Source organism: Beta vulgaris, chromosome 6 (genome assembly GCF_026745355.1).
Source record: "Beta vulgaris subsp. vulgaris cultivar EL10 chromosome 6, EL10.2, whole genome shotgun sequence".
Lineage (NCBI taxonomy): Eukaryota > Viridiplantae > Streptophyta > Magnoliopsida > Caryophyllales > Amaranthaceae > Beta > Beta vulgaris.
This window is the reverse complement of record NC_079207.1, coordinates 64266754-64292886: the sequence shown is the minus strand read 5'-3', so window position 1 is coordinate 64292886 and position 26133 is coordinate 64266754. Positions and strand designations below refer to the sequence as shown.

The following is a 26133-nucleotide window of genomic DNA, read 5'->3' as shown; positions in this document are numbered from 1 at the left end:
AATGAGCCCCATGCTTGTCCGAGCCGGTGCCTGCTCTCGCTAAGCCAATCTGGGACTTAGGAGACTTACTCAACCAAGGAGGAGTGCCTCCAAGGGCCGAGCTTGGTGGACGCGGCTCGGATGAGGGGCCAACGAGCCCCATGCTTGTCCGAGCCGGTGCCTGCTCTCGCTAAGTCAATCTGGGACTTAGGAGACTTACTCAACCAAGGAGGAGTGCCTCCAAGGGCCGAGCTTGGTGGACGCGGCTCGGATGAGGGGCCAACGAGCCCCATGCTTGTCCGAGCCGGTGCCTAAGGTTTTGGACCACTGGCTGAAGTGACCGAGTGGATAACCTTGAGCTGATGAACTGGCAATACTGAGCTGGTGAACTGAATAGTTTCTTTGGGAACCCAAATGCCACGTGGCAACGGTGGATTATTGGGGTGCTTGAAAACATGATGGCGATTCAACTTCTGGTTAATCATGACTTTTGTGACGATTGATATTCCGAGGGGTTGTGCCTGTTGAACAGTTTTGGACATTTAGGAGGCCCATTAAGGTGTTGAAGACACAAGGCCCGGTCCAAGAGGTGACGTGGAGCACGGGGACCGAGGTTTTTGCCTATAAGTGAGAGAGGGAGAGATTTTTGGCACTTTCACAATTCTCTCTCTCTCTAACTTTGAGTTTTCTGCTCTCTCTCTCTCTACTTCAGAGCATTTTCTCTCTCTAAGTCCGAGCCCCATCTTCTTCGTCCGACCAGGTACGCCTTTGTTTCTTTTTTACTAAGTTTTTCTTCTCTTTCTTTTAATAAAATCGGCCGACCCCCTTCTGTTGATAAATAATGGGGGCTCGTCCGAGTCAGTGACACCCCTCCCTCACCTCCTTATAATTTAGCCGAGGAAGTGAGGGGTATGGGAATGGTTTTGGTGTCAACTTTAATAAGTTGCCCGGATCCCTCGGCGTGCCTGAGGCGCTTTCCCTCCCAAGTACTCCTTCGCAAGCCGAGGAGGAGGAGGCCGAGGGTACCATCCCCCTACCCTGGGAGGTGTCCCTGGCCTATCCTTCTTCGAGGAGTTACTTAGACAAATATTTGTCTGATGGTGTAGTTAGGATAGCTATGCCAGGAGAGGAAGGCGAAGCTTCACATCGGGTCGGCTCGCGTATCCCGAGATCGACCCCAAAGGGGTCCGGGCGCAAATTTCCACTTCCATCATTAATAAAGGCCTTACTGGAGGATGCCCGAGGCCAGGCAGCAAAGTTTCAAATAAAGGACCCCTACTTACTGGTCCGACCCGATGCCAGTCACACTATTCTGAGCCCTCCCCCTGGATGCACCGCCTTTTATTACAAGGCCATGGAGATGGGCCTAAGATTCCCGCTGACCCCGTTTGAGAAGGAGATCTTGAACGCTTATAACCTATGCCTGGGTCAGCTTTCTCCGAATTCATGGGGAGGAATCTTAGCGGTTCAGGTAATATGTGATGTCATTGGCGTTAGGCCGACCCTTACGCTCTGGCGCCATTTGTACAAGCTTTTTGAAATGCCAGCGGGGGATCACGGACCCGGGTGGTGGTGTTTCCAAGCTCGGCGAGGCTACCGAACCGTTCTTGACTTACCCACTTCCAAAAGGGGTTTCGCCGTGCTTTGCCTTCGTCTACTATGGGGAGAATGGGGCATTCCGATCGTGCCTCCATCTGACGACCCAAATCACTGCCTCAATTTCAAAGTGCCCGAGTTGTCGAAGACGAAGCCGTGGCTGCTATATACATGCAGTTAGAGGCCAAATAGTGGACGGCGGAGAAGTTTTGTAGCGGGGAACTGGCTCCCGAGCTGCAAGTCCTTTAAAGATGAGCATTTCCTGGCCGCGTTTGGTCTGAGCCCGGCTTTTCCCAAGGGTAATTCGGCAACGAGGGGGTCCGGTTGACTTGTTTTTGCTTTGTTTGCTGTATTTTGCTAACTATTTGTCTTTTTACAGAGGCTTCTCTTGCTTACATAAAGGAAACCGACCCGGACATGGCCGAACGACTAACCTCCGCCGCTCTGAAGGCTGCTCGGATTAGGGCCGAGATGAAGGCGAATAAAATTAACAAGCCTTCTAAGCCAAAGGTGAGAACCCTTTTACTTCCGACCCAGTTTATCTTTAGGCTTTGCAATTTCTCACCAACTTTTAATGTGTTTTGCAGGATCCTTCCAACCCTAAACCGAGGAAGCGCAAGGAGCGCACCGAGGAGAGGGTTGAAATGACAGAAAAGGCTTTGGCGAAGGCCCGAGCCGAGCAGGAGGCTGCCGCCAAGAAAGCTAGAAAGGATCCTAGCATCGAGGTGAACAGTCCTCGACCCGATTCAGGAGGTGGGGGGACACATGTCTCGGTCCACCCTTCAGATTTCGAGCCTGTTCGGAGTCCGGGGTACGAACCGGGCGCCTCTCACCACTCTCCGACCGAGCGCTCCTTATCCGAGGCACCGGTCCCGTTTACGCAAATGTCCAAGACGGACAAGAAGAAGAGGATCTCCGATGCATTGGAGATCCTATGTACTCAAACGGACCGGGACCATATTAATGAGGTCAACCCAAGGAATGAGTCGAGCGAGCTCTTCCGCTCTTGGATGGACGTAAGTGAATGTTTCTCCGTCCTTTTACTTGCTTTTTATTGGCCAACTTCTAATTGATGTTTATTTTTCTGCAGTTCTCCATACGGATGACCAAGGTAGCCGAAGACCGGCTCGCCCTGGTGCAAGAGGTCTCGGACCTGAAGCAGGCGGCTCGGTCGCACTTTGATGAAGTGTATCAGGCCAAGGAGGCCAAGCGGATTGCCGAGCTGCGCTTGGAGGAGGCTAACAAAAAGATCGAGGACGGCGAGGCGGCCTGGAAAAAGAGAAGGAGGATTGGCAGATCGAAAGGACCAACCTCTCTCTTGCCAAGGAAAACGCCGAGTCGCCAAAGCACGGCCGAGACCAAGCAAGCTCAGGCCGAGAAAGATCTGGAAGGAGGTCCGGCTCAAACTCTCAACGCCGAGGCTCAACTGAAAGGAAGCCCAAGCGGCCGTTTCTCGCTCTCAGGAGGAGTGGTTCCAAGCTTGGCAGAAGTCGGATGACTGTACCGATTTCTGTGCCGACGTGGGCCAGTCTTCCCATAAGATGGGCGAGGACGAGGCGCTTGTAGGCTTAAGGTGGCCTTTGCTGATTCCTGTCCCGGGCCGACTGGAATTCAGTCTGGTCTCGCTACCAGGAGCTGGCCGATGCCGAGGCAGCTGAGATCAAGGCCGGATGCCGAAGAGTGAGCTCGGACAGCGACTCTGACTCGATGATGGAGAGGAAGATGCTGGAGCACCGAGCCACCTCCACCAGAGCAACCTGCGCCGAGCACCTGCACGGTCCTTCTTCTTAGCTTTCTTAGGATTTTATTTTCTTAGCTTTGGCCTTGTCGGCCCTTTTAGCTTTTCTGCTTTCCGACCCCCAACTTTTGTAAACTTTTGGTTGTATTTTACAACTTTTAATCAATTGGAATACAACTACTATTTTGCAACTCGTCATTTGTCGCATATTTTTCGTTATTTGCAATATTACAACATTCAATAGACAATAAACTGGTTAAGTTTTGCTTGCCTTTTTGTTAAAAATAGACTGGTTAAGTCTCTTTCATTTCTGGGGTATAAAACCGACTTGCTACATGGACTGGTTAAGTCCGAGTTACAATTTGATTTGTTTGTAACCGACCAGGTACTGCTGGCCTTACATCATGCCCCTAGTGCAAGTAACGAAAAAAGTTACACATAGAATCTTTTGAGATTTCTAGGTTCCAAGGCCGAGCCAGGGGACCCCTTCGGGAGATTCGAGTCGGAATGTCCCTGGCTTGATGATTTCTGTAACCTTGTAAGGGCCGTCCCAATTTGCCCCCAACTTCCCTTTGAGATGGGAAAGTCCAGTGGCTTCGACCTTTCGGACGACCCAGTCGCTAGACTGATTGGCCGAGGCTTTACTCGCCGTTAAATGCCTTGTGATTCTTTGCTTGTACCGGATGGCTTGTAGCAAGCATTGCCTCGGGTTTCTGGCAATAGGTCTAAGTTGATAGGGCTTTTCTTCTTCATTCTGGTCGAACTCATAGAATGTCATCCGAGGGGAAGGAATTCCCACCTCGACCGGAAGGACAGCTCGCTTCCATAGACCAAGCCGAAAGGGGAGTGCCCCGTGGCTCTTTTACCGTTGTTCGAGCCGACCAGAGTACTCCAGGTAGGTCGTCACCCAGCCCCTTTAGCGGCATCAAGGGACTTCTTGATACCCTTCAGGACAATTTTATTAGCCGACTCGGCTTGCCCATTGGTCTGAGGGCGGGAGACCGCTGAAAACCTTGTTTGAATGCCGAACCGGGCACAATATTCTCGAGTCGGCCCACTGTTGAACTGCCGGCCATTGTCTGATACCAAGGCTCTTGGAATTCCGAACCGGGTAATGATGTTCCTCCATATGAACAACTGAACCTGCTTGTCAGTAATTGACGCCAGTGGCTCGGCTTCGGTCCACTTGGTGAAATAATCAATTGCCACAATTAGGAACTTCCTTTGCCCAGAAGCCGGGGGAAAAGGTCCGAGCAGGTCCATGCCCCACTTGTCGAAAGGCAGGACTGCTTGAATGGTGGTGAGGGGAGTGGCCGGCGCCCTCGGTATGTCCGAGTGAATCTGGCAGGAGGGACACCGTCGGACTAAGTCCGAGGCATCAGCCTTTAAGGTAGGCCAATAGTACCCTGCTCTTAGCGCCTTTCCGGCTATAGTCCGACCCCCTTGATGGCTTCCACAGGCTCCTTGGTGTATTTCTCGGAGGACATATTTCCTTCCTCGGGAGTTATACATTTGAGGAGGGGATGAGTGAAAGACTTTTTATAGAGCTGCCTTTCATGCCAAAGGAACCAACCAGACTTTGCTTAACCGGTCGGCTTCTTTAGGATCACTGGGTAAGGTCCCGTCTCGCAAGTACTCCACAATTTCTCCCATCCAGTTTGAGGATCGATTGAGTACGAGCTGCTCTTTAGCATTTATGCTAGGCTCCTTCAACACCTCCCAAGTAATGGTTCTGGGGGCCGACCCCTCAGCAGAACTAGCCATCCGAGCCAGTGCATCAGCCTGCTGATTTTCCGAGCGAGGAATGTGGGTGATCCGGAATCCGGACAACCTTGCAATGACAGCTCGGGCTTTGGCCAAGTACATCCTCATGTTGTCCTCCTTGGCCTCATAGTCTCCGGAAATCTGACCCACTATGAGTTGTGAGTCGGACTTGGCTATGATGAGGTTGCCCCGCTAGGATGCATACTGTATTCCGAGGATGAGAGCCTCATACTCGGCTTCATTGTTAGATCCGAGAAATTCGAACTTAACAGCATATTCAATTTTTTCTCCGACCGGGGTTTGATGACCAATCCGGCTCCAACCACTCTTTGTGGATGACCATCAACAAGCAATTCCCACTCCTCTTGCGACCGACCGGGGGTCGAGTTGCGCATTCAGTGATGAAGTCAGCGAGTGCTTGGGCCTTGATGGCTCTTCGGGGCTCGAACTCGAGCCCAAAATCTGCTAACTGGTCTGCCCAATCACTCATCCGACTCGATGATTTCTATTTCAATAAGCTTCCGGAGCGGTTGTCCGGTTAGGACTTTGATGGGTGTGCTTGAAAATAGGGCTTGAGCTTCCGGCTGCCATTACAAGGCAAAACCATTTTCTCAACATCGCTGTACTTCGCCTCGGCCCCCCTATAGGCGTGGCTGATGAAGTACACAGGATGTTGCTTTCCTTCTCGCTCGGCTATCAGGACGGCGCTAAGAGCGTAGTCCGAGACAGCCAAGTAGATAAACAGGGGTTCCCCCGGCAAGGGGGAGATCAGTTTGGGCAAAGATGCCAAGTGATTCTTGAGGTCAGCGAAGGCTTGCTCGGCTTCGTCATCCCATGCGAACTCTTTTCGCTTCAGGGCCTTGAAGAACAACAAGCTTTTATCGGCCGACCGGGAGAGGAACCGACCGAGTGCCGCTAAGCAGCCGGTTAGGCGCTGTACTTCCCGAACATTCCGAGGCGATTTCATTTCTAAGACCGCTTTGATTTTGTCCGGGTTGGCCTCTATACCTCTCTCATCACTAGAAATCCGAGGCACTTTCCCCCTTTAACTCCGAAGACGCATTTTTTAGGGTTGAGCATCATTCGGTATTTCCTTAGGGTGCTCAGCGTTTCTTTCAGATCTCAGGTGATCCGACTGGGCCTTGCTTTTGACTATCATATCGTCCACATATACCTCAATGTTCCGACCCAATTGGTCGCTGAAGATTTTGTTGACGGTACGCTGATATGTCGCCCCGGCATTTTTGAGGCCGAATGGCATCATTTTGTAGCAGTAGACACCCTGAGGAGTGATGAACGCGTATGAACCCTATCCTTCTCGGCCATGGGAATTTGATGATAGCCGGCATTTGCATCCATGAAGCTGAGAAGGGCGTGCCCTGCCGTTGAATCGACCAGCCTATCGATCTTTGGCAAAGGGTGATTGTCTTTTGGGCAGGCTTTGTTTAAGTCGGTGAATCGACACACATTCGCCATGCCCCACTCGGCTTTTTGACAAAACCACATTGGCCAGCCATTCCGAGTATTGACACTCTTCTATGAAACCCGCCTCGAGCAGCTTCTTGACTTCTGCTGCTGCCGCGGCATTTCTTTCGGGACCTTGGTGCCTGAGCTTCTGCTTGATAGGTCTGAACCCCTCTTTGATGTTAAGCTCATGGCACATGATTTTCGGGTCGAGCCCCGGCATTTCTGTGGCCTCATAGGCAAAGACATCTTGGTACTCCGTGAGCACTTGGATGATATCTTGCCTTGTTTGCGGGTCCATGGCCTTGCCTACCCTGACAGTCCGACCGGGGTCCTGGCCGATCGCGACTTCTTCGTCCTCTTCGGCTGGTTGAGGACGTTCATATTGCTTGGGGTTTTCAGTTATGTACACCCCGAGGCTCGTTGAGGGCTGACCCCCTTCATACTTTCTTTTTTTCGAGTCCTTTTGGACGTCGTTGTCCGAGTCCTTTTGGACGTCGGTATTTTTGAGGCTATTCACATAGCACTCTCTTGCGGCCTGTTGGTCGCCTTGAATTTTTCCTACCTTCCCGTCATCAGTCTCAAACTGCAAGAGGAGCTGGTAGGTGGAGATGGCGGCCTTGGCCTTGTTTAGCATGGGCCTCCCCATTATTATGTTGTAAGGCAAAGGGATGTCTACCACCAAGAAGTCGATCGGTAGGCTTCTCCCCTTACCCTTTTCACCCATCCGAGTGGGTAATTTTATTGATCCGACCGGTGGACAGAGTTGCCCCCGAAGCCTATGAGCGGCTGAGCCATGGGGTAACATCCCGTTCGGTGTACTTCAGCTTTTTGAGGCAGTCAGGGTGATTATTCAGCGGATGAGCCGCTATCCCAATACCCTCTTCACCTTTGTATTCGCTACCTTGAGCTCGATGACAAGGGGGTCGTCGTGCGGAACACGCAACGTCCGACTGGTTCCCCAAATGTCATGACGGGCAGCTAGCTCGGGGGAGCTGAACATCAAGCACCTGATGTTTAAGGTTCTGGAGGTGAGCCTTGCGCGCTCGGCCGGTTAGGCCTCCCGACGCAAATCCCCAGCGATGACACCAATGAAGCCTTCGGTGTCCCCACTGTTCGACTGACCCACCTTTTGCTTTCCCTTTTCCTCGCTCGAAGCTTAGGTAGTGGTTGAGCTTGCCCTGGTCGGCCAGCCGTTCAAGGATTTCTTGAGCTCCCGACAGTCTTGGTGGTGTGACCGCATTCCTTGTGGTAGTCACACCACAAATTCTTGTCCCTCCGAGACGATGACGTCCGGATGGGCGTTGGCCTGGGAAGCCAATTTTTGTCCCGGATGCCAAAGTAGATTTCCTTCCGGTTTTTATTGAATCGGGGGTCGTTGCCATTATCAGTGAGCCGATCCCCTCGGCCCCCTGTTCTTTGATGCTTAGGCTGACCCCGTGATTCCCTTCATCCTTCCTTTTCTTGCCAACCTCGTCCGAGTAACGGCAGATATCCGTTGCTTGGATGAATCTTTGGCCCGAGCCATGGCTTCCGAGTAAGTTTTGACTTCATTCTCGGCCAATGACCATCTGAGCCGACCCGGTTGGAGCCGGACATGAGGGCAGCGAAGGCTACAGCGTCCTGTAGGTCGGTTATTTTGAGAGACTCTTCGTTGAACCTCTTGATGTAGTCCGACAAGGATTCATTCTTGTCTTGCTTCACCCCCATGAGGTGAAGGCTGGTTTTTCTTTGCCTCTTTCCCGCTACGAACTGATGGATGAAGAGGTGCTCCAATATGGCGAAGTCAGTGATGACCCCCGCCGGCAGTTCTTGGAACCAATTCAGAGCCAACCCTCTGAGGGTGGTAGGGAAGAAGCGGCACCAAGTGGCCTCGCAACTTGTCTGCACGCTCATTTGAGCCTTGTAACTAGCCATATGATCTCGGGTCGGTTAGGCCCGCAAATGGCTCGATCAGGGGGGTTTTAATTTTACCCGGAGGTTGGGTCCCTAGGATTTCCTGACTGAAGGGGATCAGGAACTTGAGCCCTCCTCCAGCTAGCCTAGGGGCTGAGAAGAGCCGAGTCCCCTTGGCCCTCTCGGTCATTTGCTTTCTTCCTGAGGAACTCCCGAGCGTCATAGCCTTGGCTGAGGCGCTTCTTGTTGTTAAGGAATCTCGGGCATCTTGGGGTTTCCGACCCGCACCCCCCCTTGGGGATTTAGATACATGGGTCTCTGCATGCTGACGGGCCGACCCCTGTCGCGCGACTTTTTCCTTTCCCGGTGGCTCGGGTCTCTCGCATCGGACCGTGGCCGGCTAGGCTGCGGGTCTCGATTAGAACGAGAGTTGTCCCTCTGAGACGGACGACCGTGCGCTCCCTGGGCTATGCTGATTGAGCGGGACGACTTGTTGTGGTTGCCTCTGCTGAAGCATGGCCATCATGTCCATCATACCCTTTTGGAATGTCTCTTGGAGCTGAGCCGTGATAAGGGCCAGGTCAGACGCGAAGAGCGGCTGAGGCTCCACATGCTGGATATGCTGGGATACTACCGAGGGTCCAAGTTTGGACGGTAGGTGACCTCCGAGCCGGTGAGGGGTCCTGCTCGGCCTCTCGGTTATGCGCAGGCGAATGGCCTCGCTCCGGTCGGGGATGGGGGATCCCGATTATGTGCGGGCGAGTGGCCTCTCTCTGGCCGAGAGACCTGCTCGAGGCTGGCTTGCCGGAGTGTTTTTGGTTGGTGCCATGTCAATTGGCGTTCTGAGCTGAGTAGCTGAATGATAAATCTGAGTGAGTGGTGGCGAAGTAACTTTTTGTACTTCCCCACAGACGGCGCCAAACTGTTTCTGTCTAGAAATTAAGGGTTCGATTCCTTTGCTTAGGGAGTACCGGGTCAGATTCGAATGTCCTGAGTCCAAAGTCCGTACGCCGGAATCCTGCAAAAGTAACGGTTAGACTGCCCCGGGGGTTGTTCCGGGATCGCCTCTCCGACGCTCAAGTCAGTGATCAAGCTTAGAGAGATAAAGTCTAGAGAGAGATGCTCTGGTTTGTTAGGTAAGAATTCAATACCTTCTCATTGATGAGGGGGTTGAGTATTTATAGTGCTTGGGATATCCCAACTGTAGGCCAGCTGGGGGCACTGACAGCTGGAATGCACCATCACAGGTGGGGCCCACTGGAGGCTCTAAGGCATTTATTGGGCTGGATTATCCTTGGTAAGCTTAAACCAGGAAATAAGCCCAAACAATATATTATTAAGTTTCTCCAAAATTATACAATCCACTCAGTTGATTTCACTCCATAATAATTATCTCACTTGATTGTTCCTTCCACTCGCAATGATGATTATCTTGTACATTTTCTAGTTAGTCCTAGAACCCTTTTTATATGCTAAAAAAGAAAATAAACACTCTTGTACTAGAATTATGCTACTTGCCACCTAAGATAATAATTCTAGAAGATATCATATAGACCAAAACCTATTTAGTTACCTAATATCAATCCTCATTAACTTTAGGAAACTAAATCAGGTGATTCAAACAAACAAAAGGAATTTTACCTAGCGGAAATTTTTGCCTCGAAAACAGTAGTCGTCGAAGCAAGAAAACTTCATGTAGGGTGACAATGAAACGAGACAATTTGCGAATTACTCGAGACCAACTCAGTCAAAACTCAGCCAAATCTCGACTCAGTTGATCTCGAACCAAACTCGAGCTATACTCGAGATGTTGACAAGTTGATTTGAGTTATTAGGTACTCGACTCAAAAACTCGTGAGAAACTCCAAAACACAATTATAAATTACTGTCAAAAGCAACATGCCTATAAATCTAACATAATTTTTAACCTAGGAGTGCTAACAAGAGACAATTCGCGAGTTACTCGAGATCGACTCGATTAAAACTCGACTCGGTTAGTATCCGAGTCTAATGAGTTCGACTCAGCTCGAGTTCGATCGACTCGAGAAGTTAACGAGTCAAGTTAAGCTAAACTAAACTCGAACTCGGATCGACTCGCATCATTGCCAACCCTATTCATGTACTATACATACCACCCCCGGACCAATTTATGGACCAGACATTGAATTTGCATACAAACCCTTGTGGAACGACAAATCAAACTCCAAGCTTGATTGCTCTACTCCATACATATTCGATGGAGTTATTCTTTAACGCACCAAGTAGGATTTGGAAGAAAAGTCGTCTACAAAATATTTGGAAGAAAAGGGCAAATTTGCTATGAATTCTTTATGATATTTTGCTCAAAAAATTAAACTTCGAAATTAAATTCGATAGTGATAATAGGAGAGGAAACAAGGAGTATCAAGGTTGCAAAATGTCCATACCTCCCATGTGCTACCCCTTCTGTAAAGAGAGTAAGTTAAACTCAAAAGTGATAGTGATATTATAAGGGCATGAAATGACATTGCTAGGGACAATTTAAGGTGAAACATTATGAGGTTCTAGACATCCTTTGGTTGGTATTTTGGGGAGGAGGGTGCAATTTCAATACATATAAAAAGTTATGATTGATTGATTAAACCCTCCCCACATTATGAGGTCCTCGTAACTATGCTCTTGAGTTTTGAGGTTTTCAAAATTTAAATCATGCATTAAGGACATTCTTAGCTTGGAGCGTGAAGGATATGATTATTATTTCATTCCCACCTTGGCACTACTTATATTGTGTTAATTGAAAGCTACCATGATAAGACACTTAATATAATGTGGCTTATAGAGTTGTTTATGGACCGGGTCAATACGAGGGTCATCCCGGCGCAAAAAAAAAAAAAGCCTGCTACGAGCCTGATCCGAGCACAAGAGACCCAATTTTGGTTGTTGGTTGCTCAAGGATATCGTCTTCAAATTTTGGCTAGAGTCCAGCAAGAGTGCGACAGACTGGCTCGCCTATCTGCCTACTTAATTTCAACCGAAAATGAAGAAATATGAATTCATAAAGGGGTTGGTTAACACAACACGACCCGACTCTCGGCACGTACAATACGTGGGTCAGACATTAGAAATTTCTGCAGGACCGAACTCAAAAACGTATTTTCCTTTGGCCTGCTTTAGGGCTTGCCTAATGTGGGACGAGGTCTGCTAGCTCGATTCATGAGCTGACAAGACCTGATCCATGCACGACTCTGAGTACTCGTCAAATTAGTATATATATATATCATTTCAAAAATTTCTTCCTATATGAAATTCTTTTGTGATTAAAAATTGGTGAAAATAGGAAGAACTTCTTGAAACAGAGGGGTTTAATTTAGTAACTATCAATTTAAGAGTTAATCGAACCTCGATTATCACATTTATATTATTTTTTCCATCCCTTTTCTTATATTTATCTTTATATATTAATAATAATTAAGCTATGATGAAAGAAACGAAATGTACATTATCAAAAATATATAGAGTTCTTGAAGACGGTTATGCATGTTCTACTTTCTATACACTAGAGTAGAGTTGTATAATTCCAAAACGCTAGGAAGTGTCCGTGGAGTAGTGGAGGGAAGAGATTCTCAAAGAAAAAAAAAGATGTAGTCCAATGAGGTAATGATGTAAGGTCGCAGTTGAGACTTATTCTAGTACTTTTAGTACAAAGTTAATACACTTGAAAGATTGATGTGTCATGTGTGAGTTCATTCGAGTAGAGTAATGGTAAATTTGGCTGGAAAGCAACGCCAAATTTTGTAATTGAAGTCAGTGTGTGGAACCTATTTTTTTTAAAAGGTAAGGAGAATGCGTTCTAATCGGACCGGAATCTCGTACAGGTCAATCCGGTCCGGGTTTGCAGATAAGGCTCCTTAGAAGTAGGGAAAATGGTAAGGGAAAATTCCCACCCCCAAAGTGCCTCTATTAGGGAGTTTGCGAGATGCAAACCAAATCACTAGTCCAAGTACTACTTGATGCAAGTGAAACCTTAAATTAGTTCTCCTACTGATGAATACGTATAATTCCAATGTAATCAAGTTTTTTATTTGATCTTCCATTGATGAATATAGGTTTCAACCAACAAATTGAAGTACATTAAAATCTATATTTGTTTATCAGTTAAAAAGGGTAAGGCATTGCACAATTTAAAATCTAGAAGTCAATTTATCTTCATTCTTAGATGTGTGATAAAAGCAAAAAAATTGGTTTGATAAAAGTAGTGGGAGTGGAGGAGCCCTAGTACCATACCGCCAGGTGATTTCCTAATTTTGTGAAAACCTAAAATATGAGAAGGGAGGAGGAGGAAAACTTCTCATGAGTACTAGCTAGTGATAGGACTTGAACTTCCATCATAGAACAAGAGACGTTTTTAAAAATTCTAGCATTCTGTTCTTCTCATATAGACCAGATTATAATTGAGAACATAGCACTCCAAAAAAATGTAAAAAAAACTATAATTTGATAGTATGCATCAAGATAAATCTAATAAAAATCCCACTTGAATATATTTTTCTTTATATAATGACAATAAATTGGAGTCAGAATTGATCAATGAATAGTGTTATTTCACCCAATATTTCATTTAGGCTCCGTTTGGTAGGGCGTAAAATATTTTCAGTGTAAAATGATTTTCATGGAAAACAATTTACAATGGAAAACACAATTCCAAATTTAGTTTTCCGTTGTTTGGTTCGATGTAAAAAAAATGATGAAATGAAAGGAAAATGAAAGGGAAAGTAAGGAGGTAGTGAGAGGAGTGTACAAGAGAAAGAAGGAAAATAGTTTTCCCTTCATTTTGAAAGGAAAATGGTTTTCCATCCTTGGGAGAGTAATTTTACCCCAAGGGAAAATGATTTTACACTCTTTTGCCAACCAAACAATGTAAAATTGAAAATAGAGGAAAACAGTTTTCCGGGAAAACGTTTTACGCCCTACCAAACGGAGCCTTAAAACAAAACGGAAAAAGTATTCCATTCATATAAGTAACCTACTAAACAATGTCCCACCCCCACCCTCGCCTCCCTCACTTGTTTTAGAATAAGGAGAGACATTATTGTAACACGTATCATAAGTAACGTACTAAACAAGTCACAAACAAGAAAAACTCAATAGAAAAAAATATACATACAAGCCTAACTCAATCAGAAATTATCAAAAAAATAACTTAAAATGAGAAGCCGCGTAAAAATTAACTTATTTAAAATAATTTTTTCTTCATATAGTTTACTCTTAATAATATTTGAGCATCCTTCAAGCGAGTACCAGTTACATAACACATGCAAGATAAAAAGATGGAGGTCGGAGGATAAAGGATCACTCCTTGTACAGTGAAATTGGTCAAATGTCTCCCTCTTAAAAGTTAAAACCCCACATATCACAGCCCAAGTTGTCCTAAAAAACCTAGCCATATAGGCTATTTGGATGCTATTTCTACCTATCCATGATTGCGAGTCCCTACACACTTTTAAGTGTTCTGTTAGCTAAAGAAGCTAACGTTTCCCACCAACTGCTCAATTATTTCATCTTCATCCCAAAATAGGGAACTCAATTAATTCAATTTAATTAATTAATTTCCTAGGATTAGTCTAATCAATTATCATTGGTGATTGTACTTAATCTCATAAGTGCCGACTTTCCTGGTCTCCCCAAATTCTGGGAAAATGATTGATAATTTTTGCGGATCTAATTAAAATATTCTTTCAGGTTCAGTATTAAGGTATATATATAACACGATATGTCAAGGGGAAAAAGAAGAAGTAAAATCGATTGTTAATCCTCGTAACAAATGACAAATGAGATATTCATGTAATTATATAATTCACATGAATAATGTAATTACTATTATGTGTGACGCGTCTCAAGTCTCAGCAACAATATGGTGAGATGAAATTATTTATGAACAATGAGTCTCGTGTGTTTGACAATGATCCTAAAATTTTAAGGTTATGAGCCTAAGTTGATGAACAATAAGTTGAAATTATTTATTAATCAATGATCATCTCATGTTTTTGAACATAGGAGTCTCAACTTTAGGACAATGAATCCGAAAAAAATATTTCATTTAACTTATCTCTATATTTACATGTGCTACTTAATCTTATTGGTTGAGATTAATTATTCTTAGCCTTATTTATACTCGCACATTGTTTTAGAAATTGGTAAGAAGAATTTCTTTGGGCTGTCCTCGCGTAGGGCCCCTACCCAGAGGCTTATTACAAACTAGACACCTCCAGGCTCCAACCCCCTTCTCCCTTTAAATCCCAAGTAAATACTTACGGTAGGAATTGAATCCTAAACGTTACTACTTACTAAGAAAGATGAGAAAATTCAGCCAACCCCAATTCCTCGCCCAGTGTTGAATGACTTGCGGACCCTGGCGTATTGGAGCTTCTCACTGATAGATTGCTCAAAGTGCGTGATCTTAAAATCTTGATCAGTCGCTTTCTAATTTGACTAACGTAACTGTGAAATATAGTTTTTTTTTCTACAAGGAAAATATATAAGATACTCCACTTCTACATTACTCCTTTCTCTGACTCGTGAAGAAATAATTAATTAAATTGTTTCTAATTAATTTTGATGAAATTTGGACCAACATATAAACGTGTATGATACAACATACAAGTATTGACAATAAGATATAAAGATAATTGCGGGACTTTTGTAATGTCATTTTTTTGCCATCCGGTTCACCGGAGTTTTGCTCCGACTACATCCGAACCCGATCCGATTCGCACATCTGGCTAGTAGTAATGTCATCTTGATAGACTTTGGTGCCGCATGCGGATCTAAGCTAGGTAACTTCTTCCATAATCTTTCTTCAAGCTCATACTCTAACTTTATATCATTTGATCATTATAACATCTCGAGACCTTGGGATACTAGTAATCATCAATTCACATTTTGGTTTGGTAACTGGTTCTGTAAATCAATTCATATTCTTCAAACGCATTTTGTTCTCATTTTTGTGTACTATGGGAAACTTCTCAGATGATTTATTACCCCAAAACCAGTATAAGTTAAGCACACTAAATTGTATTAATCTTAATATATGAGCTTCCTTACAAAATGGTGCACCTAACCTAATGAGTGTAAGTAGTATCATTAAGTTATTTATTTCAATTTATTGACGGGGATATTACAATCACACAACTACTCAGCTATAATTTCATTTGATGACAAAACTTCGAGAAAATGAAATTTGTTGCTTCTTCCAACCTCATGTAACATAAATTTTACCCTAATCCAATAACACAACTAATGATAACAAAATAACTTAGCTAAAAAGAAGGAAAGTCGTGCTCATAAATCTTAAAACATTGATGATCAATTTTTGTTGTAATGTCACTCTATGTCAATAGATGTACCTCAATTCTAATGATTATATCATACTTAAAGCGATTTTTAAATAGGGCGGCAAATAATATTTGAAAGAACAAAAAAATAACTGAAGATTATAAATTAGCAGTTTTCGGTAACCAAAACAACTACCTTAAAAATTAGTTTATTAATTATTATTGATCAATCAAAATTTGTCTTTAAATGTGCTTCAAAATATTAAAGGATAATATCTCAAATACATTGGTAATATCAAACTACATAAACTATATAAATTCACTTTTATTACATGAAATAACTTGAGATAGTTTTTATACTAGTTGTTGTAAAAAGAGACACCAAAATTTGAGGCATGCCTTTTTTTAATGATTATAAAATACAAAAGAAAAGGATAAATAAACTATAATATACTAAGAATCATATAGACATAGGTTTACAAAATTTTGAAGTGACAACTTTTTTCTTATCTTTGTATCTATTCCTTCTATCTCATCACAATAATGTCGTTTTTCTCGATCTCCTCTACTCTATATTCTATTATTCTATAGTATCCATGTTGTTTGGTTATGCGTACAGAAAGCTTTTAGCAATAAGTTGTACAAGTACCTACGATTGTGACTGGAAATGCCTTCACGTGAATACTTGGAGCACTTCACGTTGTGGAAATTGTTAAAAGTATCAGTGCAATTTCGAGACCATTTTGATTTTTGACTATCAACTGTCATAGTGTCAAGTGTCAACTACTCTCCACTAAGGATTAAGGAAGACCAGGATGATCCTATTTCTTCACTTTTGTTGTTATATACGTCCATAACAGTTAAATTTAGTCCTCTACTACGTACTTGTCTACTTTAAGAGGATTGGAGTTAGCAATACAAGTATTATGATACACACAGATTAGACCTCCTTTGTGTCTAAGATTTTCCAATGTATTAAATTTACAAATAATTTTGTTAATAACTATTTGATAAAATATGAAGAAGATATAATATTGAATGATTATCACTATTTCAAGTATGTAGTAAGCGATGAGCTAGAAAAAAGAGAAATATTCTCCTCGTTCATTAGTTACGGGCTGCCATGATGATTTTATCAATGGTCTGCCCCTCATCTCTCTTGTTTTATTGAAATAAGTTAGTCTCTTTTTATAAGAGTTTCTCGTGGCCTGCTAGAAAAGTACAATCTTCTCTGTTGTGGAGGTAGATCTCCTTATCTCCTATTAGTTTGTTTGTTTGTAGGTATGGGAATTTGTTCTCATAGCTTGAAATTCAAAACTATCAACATGAAGGTATTGAAAATTCGGATGCGATCAACATGGTTAAATCAAGAATGTTCTTCTTGAAACTATGTTAAAATGATAGACGGTTCCATTAATATATTATTTGATTCAGAAAATAAAAGGGGACTGTGCCACATTATTCGATTTGGTTCATTATAGTTTCATCAATGATAAAGTTGATTTAATCTTGTGTAATTGTATTTTATTTTTCTTTAATACCTATTTTAGATGTCATTTGACTTTCAATTAATAAAATTTCTCTCTTTTTAAGAAAAAATAGTATGTAGTTTGCATGTCCAACAAATTTCTTCTAATGTAAGAATTCAGGAAAATGTTTCATTAGGAGATTATTTTTAGAAACGAATACCTAATGCATTAGATATAATCCGGTACAACACGGGAAAAACATAATTATTAATGAAAGTGCATAAACTAAATATCCTGAAATTTGCAATCCAACTAGCCGCACAATTAATCTCTTCATTATTACATGTATTGTGTATGATACTACACACCTAATTTTTTTTTAAAAAACACTTATATATATAAACTATATAATATAGATATAATCTTTCATATTTACATCCCCTTCAAAAAAAAAAAAAAATTGTCAAAAAAAACATTTTAAATGTTCAATTTTGCGAAAAAAATCTTTTAAAAAATTATTTGCAAAAAGAAACCACAAACTTAATTTTTTTTTGCAACCTAATTCTATTTTCAATGTGTTTTTTGAGATGCACAGGGATGTCACTATTTTTAAAACCACACCGAAAAATGAAAATATGTTTCATCTTGCAAAAAGAGTTAATTTTGTGGTTTGTTTTTTTAAAAAAAATCTTTAAAAGTTTTTTTTCCACAAAATTAACTTTTATAAGGTTTTTTTTACAAATTTTCCAAAAAAAAACTAGTACATATTTACATGTATTCTACCAACCAACAAAAACAATAAAATGTCAATGATTGACACGTATAGGTAGCTAGATTATTGAAGTGCAGTGGAAATATGGATTACAGCCCTTATATAATGGAATCCAATCCACTACCTTGATGAGGAAAAAGTGTTAGCCCTAGCTTGGTGATGGGAGATTGGCAAATAAACTTACAAAGGGCCCGGCCCCCCACCCACTATTATTACGCAAGACGAACTCGCATTACATAGCTTCGACCAAATAAAATCCTGCGACCTAGAAACCATCTTTAGAGATCCTACCCTCAAGCAACCATTATCATAGAGAAATTTTTAGCCATGTACATAAATGGTATATACATTGGAATTTTATAATTAAATTAATTACCAATAAGTAGTCAATTGGAAGTCTGGAATGTAGATTAGGTAATTCCGAGCCATTTTATGGTGTTGAGGCCAATTTTACCTTTTCTTTTTCTTTTTCGATGAAAGGATAATTTTAGTGTTTAAACTGTACAAAGCGTTTTGCATGAAATGTGTAGGTCATGTTATCAGTTTATGGACATAAATTATCAATTTATAAGCATAAGACTATCAGTTTATGGACATAAAACTATAAGTTTGTGAGCTTGAGTTGATAGACGTCATAGGTTAAATTGAAAGATGTCTGAATTAAACTGATAAAGTGACGTAGGCAGATTGGCAGAAAAGTTCGAAAAGGATTTGCGACAAAAATCCCGACAAAAAGCCTGAACTGTTTTGCGGAAAATGGGCCGACGGAGTCCGATTGACTATTGTAATACCTTTTCGGAAGCGGAACGGCCCAATGAGTCAAACACACTGCTATGTTGTGATGTATAGTCTTTTTAGGCCATCCGGGTCCGTTTAAGGCCCGAAATCAGCTTTTTAATTATTTCTGAATTTAATTATTTCCTTAATTTCATTTTAGGGTTTTGTTTAACGTATTTAAACATTATTAGGTCAATGTTTGGAGGCAGTTTTTGACTTTTAATAATATCACAGAGCTTATACTCTTTCTGGTGGATTCCGGAGTTTTTACAGATTCATAGCTTGTGAATCTGATCGTTCTTAATTTGAGATTAGTGTTTGCTAATCTTCATAGTTTCCGACTGCGTCATAAAGATATAAATAAACAGATAGATGTCTAACTTAAACTCATATCTAAATCAATCATATTTTGAATTGTAACAGACTCATACAAGAATTTTAGTAAATTGCAAGATGATGATGTATTAGACACATTGCATATTATTAATCAATAGGTATGCAAATTCGCTAATCGCTAGTAGGAGTACTAAACTTAAACAAATATTTTCTTTGGCTGACATTAATTTGTCACGTAAATAGTGTGATATGAACTAATTAATAATATGAGATCTGGTTGTGATTCTAGAGGAGTTGGTTTATTTGACTTCAAGGTTTAGGTGATAGCTAGCAAGTTTGTACAAGTAGAAAAGAGAGTTAGTGCATGCATGCATCATGAACGGCCACTTGCATGAGCCCCCAGCAAAATCTCTGATGTCTAAAATGAGAATCCCACTTATTCACAAGTACCCATGTCGGTAAACATAGAGAGAGAATTCCAGTATGTAATTTTTAGCTCAACCACAAACAGAAAATAATAATAATAATAATAAGCTGGAGATTTAGGAGAAAAGACAGTTTTGTTACTTCAAGAAAATACACTGAATTTTAGAAACTTTTGGACAATACTGTATAACCTCAACTCTCTGCATTTCTACTTAATCTCCAACATTATTTTCCTTTACGTACAGAAAAACCTATTAAATTAATAACGTTTTTCTTGTATCGTCTGTGTTAAAGGACCAACTTAACCAAAAGTTTAACCTGATGGTTAAAGTTTCAAGAATAGTTTTATACTCTATCATGCCCCCTCATGTTATAGTCCATTGGGTTTGAAATGTAGATACAACACATGCCTCCCTCATATCAGGCGTTAAATATCTCACTTAGAAAGGAGTGGATAAGATTTGAACCTGTGGCCTTTATGTCACGCTGGCTTCGATACCAGACTGACATCATAATCAAACAATTTGATATATTCCCCATTAAAAAAATTAATTTGACCTAATTTTTCTAAACTTATATGAATAAGTCTACATGAACTTATATTGAAATTTGTGTTAAAAGTTATCATAACTTAACTAAATTTATTAAGACTTATTAGAGAACTTATCGTCCAGACTTAATTAACCGAATTCATTAGATTTAAAACTTATTTTTTAAAGAAGAAGAGAATGTACCCTTAATATTAGTAGAGCTCGCTAAATAGATATGTGTTAGGACTCCATCTACAACATAATAGAAATAACTAAGAGTCCTAACAATGTGAGACAACCATATGTTTTAAAACCCATCATCGTTTTTATTTTCTTTATCTTAATAATTTTTGAGAGTATTTGAATTTGGACTATATATTTGGGGTGTGCAAGTATCATCTATGGCGAAATAAAGCGTTGCATGTTTTGATAACTGTGGCAACCTTCTTATACACATGACAACTTGTCAAAAGGATCATGCAATCATCATCATGCAATGGGATCATAATAAATCATTATTGTACCATAATATCAACGTCAGACTCATGTATTAATACAATCTAAGAAGCTTTTTTATTGCACAATAAAAAAATCAATCCAGGACCATATTATAATATGAACAGTTAGCCTGTATGGTAGATAAACTAATGGCTTAAACAATTTCATAATACTTTAACATACACATGATATGGCTAACATGAAACCTACCATATTAATTAATCTTGATAGCTTGTCTTTTGACATACAAAATCATGATGTTAACATGCTGCATTAAACAAGTTAACATCCTTGGATTCATTCTTATTAAAATATAATTGCTGGCATCTAAGAGTACAAAAGAAGATTTGCCTGTTTTGGCATATTAGTTGTTCTGTCTTCCGGGCCCTCTACACCTTTTTTTTTATAGTTATGTGCAACACCAAAGAGTTGTGTTAGGGGTTTTTCTTTTGGTTAAGCCTTGACTCTAGACATAAGGAGAATTATATTAATGGTTTTGTTCGAAATTAATATTTATATTTAATTTTGTACAAAAATATATATAGTGAATTGAAACCAGTAGCTAGATTTGTGTAATAGTATGTTATGGCTATAAACCATAGTTGATGGTGTTGGTGCATTTGTACTATAGTTCAGAGTGTTCAGATCACCAATTTTTCCTGTTTTTGTAACACAACTTCATCCTCTCAAAATACGTTACTTGTTTTGTCATTATTTTGATAATTTTCTAAATACTTTAAGCATTTCCTTGTTGAAAGCAGTATCTCAAATTAGTGGACACGTAGTTAAGGTTTATTACCTTAGTGATTCTTTCTTTTTATTGATGATGGTAGCACTTAGGACTCTTACGAGTATGTGGTCTTGTATTGATAAATTATTTTATTGTTGCTTTCGTATTAGTAATGTGTATATATGTACCTAGTTCAAAAATATAATGAATAATTTTGTTTATGATCGACCTGGCCTATACAAATGTTGCATATATAATTATACATTTTTTATACTAGGTCACAAGTTTTGTTTACTAATAGATGATATTGATTCACAATATAATTAATTCATGATCTAATCAAACTATTATTATATGAAATTGATAGCCTTATTATTCTATACAACCTTTGTAACATCTACCGTTCTACATGCAACACATATAACTCAATATTCAAAATTTATTATCAAATATACAAACACTAATTGTTGTTACTCACAAAAATTGTTCGTGTTAGCTATGAATTAGGAAATTCCAAACTATTTAATAACTAAAAGTCAAATATATATGAGTATCAATTTTTCAATGAGAGAATATTTGAGTTTATTACCATTTTATTCTAGAAAATTTCTCCACATTCAATTGTTTAGGGATTATTCAAAAACTCAAAAATGGGGGCACATATGGGGTGAAGATATAAAAAAAATGCTAAGATTCCAACATCGATCTTTTAATGGGAATAAAGGGGATGAAGAAGCATTTTATCCCACTCCTGTGATCTTGACCAAGACTCTCCTGCCATTCTTTGTTTCCTCTTATTTAAAGTTTAGTAGTTATATTTATATATATTCATGTATTACCAAACTTCTGCAATCCCAACAAAATTTCATGGCACATGGCATGTTCTTATTATATTGTGAAGAATTATATCAGAAAGCCCATAAAAAGACATATCCCCAGACCAAACAATAGGGCACCAATACCATTGCCGTTCAATACTTTTTTTTTCAAAAAAAGAAAGACCTTATGTCATTTGATTAATACATTCCTTCCATATATACGTTGAAATCATATTTAATTTGGTGTGAAAATCAGTGGGATAGTGTGACCATATTGAGATAGTAATACGCATAGTACATATATATATATGGTATACAAATTAAATAATAGAAAGAAACATCATCTCTATTATTAGTGTATATTAATGATAAATTTGTGTATACATCAACACATAATATAATGTTAAAATGAAACTTTAAATTATGGTGTACTTGTTTAATTGGTGTATTCTATATTCTCTAAAAAGTTTCATATAATTTAACATGTGTATTTTTTCTCCCCTACTAGAGCCCCATGGTAAGATGAAGGATCATGTCAGACCGAAACCTCTTACAGGTTAACCCGACTTAGGTTTGCGGGCAGACATTTTGAGAGTAGAAGAATGATAAGGAGAAACCCTTCTCAAAGTGTCTCTAATGGGGATCGAACCCCAAACCTTGATGTTGGAAGGTTTTTTCTTAACCACTAAGCTAAGCTTAGCTTGATATATATTTGACGTGTATTAGAGGATCAGGATGCATTGTTATTCTCATAGAATCAATGAAAATGTATATGCTTTTTCCCTGTTGCATATAAGTCCATAAAGTATGTATATCTGTAAGTAGTGGTCTAGGCAAACTTGTTCACAAACCTAACTCCTATATGCGAACGGTAGTATGTTACAACTTAGACGACAATGGGTCTTTTACAAGAATTGATGCAACTTAGAGATTCTTTTCTTACTATGATGTATTCTTACTATTCTAGAATTATTGTGGTAGATATATAGATTCATTAGGGATATATTATTTTGTACAATCTAATGATAAAGAAAGATGCTCACTTTATGTACTTCTAGTTGGCGTAGGGAAGTAGTAGTAATGTCCAAATGCTTTGGGAAGATTTTGTGTGACGATAATTTGAGCTCTACCTTTCTAGAGTCCAGGTTACGGGTCTCGTCTAAATTGGGTATTTGATCGCTATTGGATAAGGATTTATCTCGATAGGATGTCCAGCCCCTAAGAGGATTATTGTTCTGTCCTTTCCAGTTAGCTCTGAATTTCTAAGAACACTCACAAGTGAAGGGGATTGAAACCCATTGAAAGTCCACTTGTGAGTCTCCCACATTGGAGAAAGAGGAGAGAATAAACCACTTTATAAGATTAGGAGTTACTCCTATCACCAATTGGTTTTAGGATGGAACCTCCTAGCTTGTAAGTGAGCTAAACTCCCCTCTTTCTTATTGGATTACCCAGGCCCATTTTCATATAATCCAAAAATTAACACTTGTAATACAATTAAGATTGGGTTTTGAATCTATAAAGTGTGTGCTTGTTTAAGCTGCAAGTGAAAGGCAGTCAATTTAATTCATATAGTTCTCTTTGGAATCGGTTTTCTATTTTATTTTCTTGTGTTTTTTTTCTATATATTGTTCTATAAATTTATGTGTTCCAAATTTCCAATATGTTTTACTTCTTAATTTCTTGAGTTCATTGCGAGATCACTTAGTTGGAATCACTCCAATTTAAATACTTCATCCGTTTCGTATTACTCGCTGCACTTTTTAATTCATGGACTTCTAGACAATTTTTGGAGAAGAAAGAAGTAAAGAGTAAAAAGAAAAGGGACTCATGTGAGAGGAGAGAGATATATAGAGTTTATTGAATTGCCCAAAAAGGAAGTGTAACAAGTAACATAAAACTTCCCACAATGAAAAGTGTAGTGAGTATTATGAAACGAAAAAAGTATAAATTACAAATCTAGATGTATTCTAAATCTTTACTTGCATATATAATTTATTGCTTAAATAAATAATAGCAAGATTATTATTTTTTAAAATATTATATCCCTCAAAGAAGTAGTAGCTAGTACTTAGTCCCAATCAATGAAAAGCTTCTCATACAAAATCCTACTAAAAGTTTCCTGATGTACTAGAATAAGTTTCAAAGAAAAGGGATAACAAGGAACTACAAATAAGCACATACCCACTACTTTTGGCCAATAGCCTTTTCGTGGAGACACAAACACTCCCTAGTACTACAATTAAATGAGAAGATATAATTAAGGACAATAAGAATGAGACATTGCAGCATGGAAGCTAGAAGCTCTCTCCTCCCTTGGTTGGGTGGAGATATCTAACGAGGAGGGGTACTAGATCCTTTGACCCTTTGTTTTGTAGGTTTCATTGCCTATTAATTGAGCAAGCAGTCTCAAGCAATAATAAACAACTAACCGAAAAAAACAATAAATAGGAACACAAAATTTTACGTGGAAAACTTTGAAATAGGGAGAAAAAAAACAAAGTAGGAATCAAGATGATAAAAAATGGTGATATAAAAGCTTTCAAGATCTCTCTAAGATATTTTGCCTCTCTAAACTAAGAGTTATATGCCTAAACGGTCTAGATAAGTACTTTTACATTAAACTACAATCACAACACATGCAAAATACGAAAAATACCAAAAAAAAATGAAAATTCAGAATAAGATGCGGGCACTACTTGTTATTTTTTTAGCGTACACTCTTAGAGGAGTGTGCCCCTTGCTCGCTCGAAAGTTTGTGCCTCGAATGTCAGAAAATGGATGTGTTAGAGCCGCAGAAAATGTTTGAGTAACCCTTAGGGTTGCCAACCCTCTTAGACACATCTATACAAATATATTAAAAGGCATGCATAAACAAGAAAATGTGCCATGTGGCACTTTCTCTAGGGAGTTTTAGTTCATGTAATCCATGTACAATAAAAAATTTAGAAATTGCGTAGTATAGGGTTTGATCCCAAGACCTCAATACAATATACTATAACCACTAAGCTAAGTTGTATTTAGTATTATTATCATAAAGTATTATATTAAATATGAAATTTTTTCTTACCCGGGAAATAGCCCGGGCCTAATAACTAGTTAGAATAAAATATTGATATGAATGTAATAAATGAGGAGTGAAGAGATATAAAAAATAATGTTTTAATGTATTCCTAATCAATGAAAATTCAATAATAAGAGGGTTGGCAACCCTTAGGTCACTCAATCAATCTTCGTTGAGCTGCTGAGGAGCGAGCGCTCCTAGGTCGCTTCTTTTTTCCAAAGTCTTCAACAATCTTCACTCTAATTTATGATTACCATCTCCGCACCCATATACATACCCAACATCACTACTTCACACAAATTCTAAACTTGCATTCCAAAAGTAGATTATGAGAATTGGATTAGACAGTGGGCATATATATCCTTCACCAAGGTTGATCACTTCCTTATTTTATGTTATTTGTTATATTTTCATGACATCAAAATACATAATATATATATATAGTACTTCATAATGTTATTTGTATATTTTTCATGACATCAAAATGCATCATACGTTATCCTTAACTGCACTATGATATAACTACTCTGGTCTAGGGGACCATACAATTACAGAAATAATATAGTAACACAAACAAACATTGCAATAATTCTGTAAGATTTCACCTGTTCTTTTTTCCTCTTTCTCATTATTTCTTCTCTCTCCTGTTCTAATTCGACTATGAGACTACAGGGTTGCTATCTAAGAGAAGAAGCCAAAGAGGGAAATTATGACGAAAGCAATGTCTGTCACTTTCGAGGGAAATTTTTGCAAGTGTGTGTGTATATAATTTGCTGGTCAAAGACTGAGTTTAATGAGTAAAATTATATATAGTAGTATATGTTGGTGCTGCCTTTTCTCTCAGCTGGTGCCAGCAGTAACAGGAAATCAATGCATGAAAACCCCTTCTTCTTGTAGTCATCATGCAACCCACAATGCATGGACAGAGATTTAGAGACTGAAATTAGAAGAGAATAATAATAAAGG

The 26133-nt window shown here is 40.0% G+C and overlaps 1 protein-coding gene across 1 annotated transcript; it reads left to right on the top strand.

Annotated features, from left to right (window-relative positions):
• Window positions 1–1655: 1655 nt before the first annotated feature.
• Window positions 1656–3073, top strand: LOC104907849 (uncharacterized). The gene is made up of 3 exons (XM_048647376.2): window positions 1656–2085; window positions 2163–2591; window positions 2666–3073. Exons 1-3 carry the CDS (start codon window positions 1993–1995, stop codon window positions 3071–3073), a joined length of 930 nt encoding a protein of 309 aa, XP_048503333.2. The 5' UTR covers window positions 1656–1992.
• The last annotated feature ends 23060 nt before the right edge of the window (window positions 3074–26133 follow it).

Excerpts from the sequence above, each read along its gene's own strand:
- LOC104907849 (XM_048647376.2), top strand. The coding sequence starts at position 1,993 with ATGGCCGAACGACTAACCTCCGCCGCTCTGAAGGCTGCTCGGATTAGG. Across the intron at positions 2,086-2,162 it reads ACAAGCCTTCTAAGCCAAAG|GATCCTTCCAACCCTAAACC; the intron begins GTGAGAACCCTT and ends TGTGTTTTGCAG. Across the intron at positions 2,592-2,665 it reads TCTTCCGCTCTTGGATGGAC|TTCTCCATACGGATGACCAA; the intron begins GTAAGTGAATGT and ends ATTTTTCTGCAG.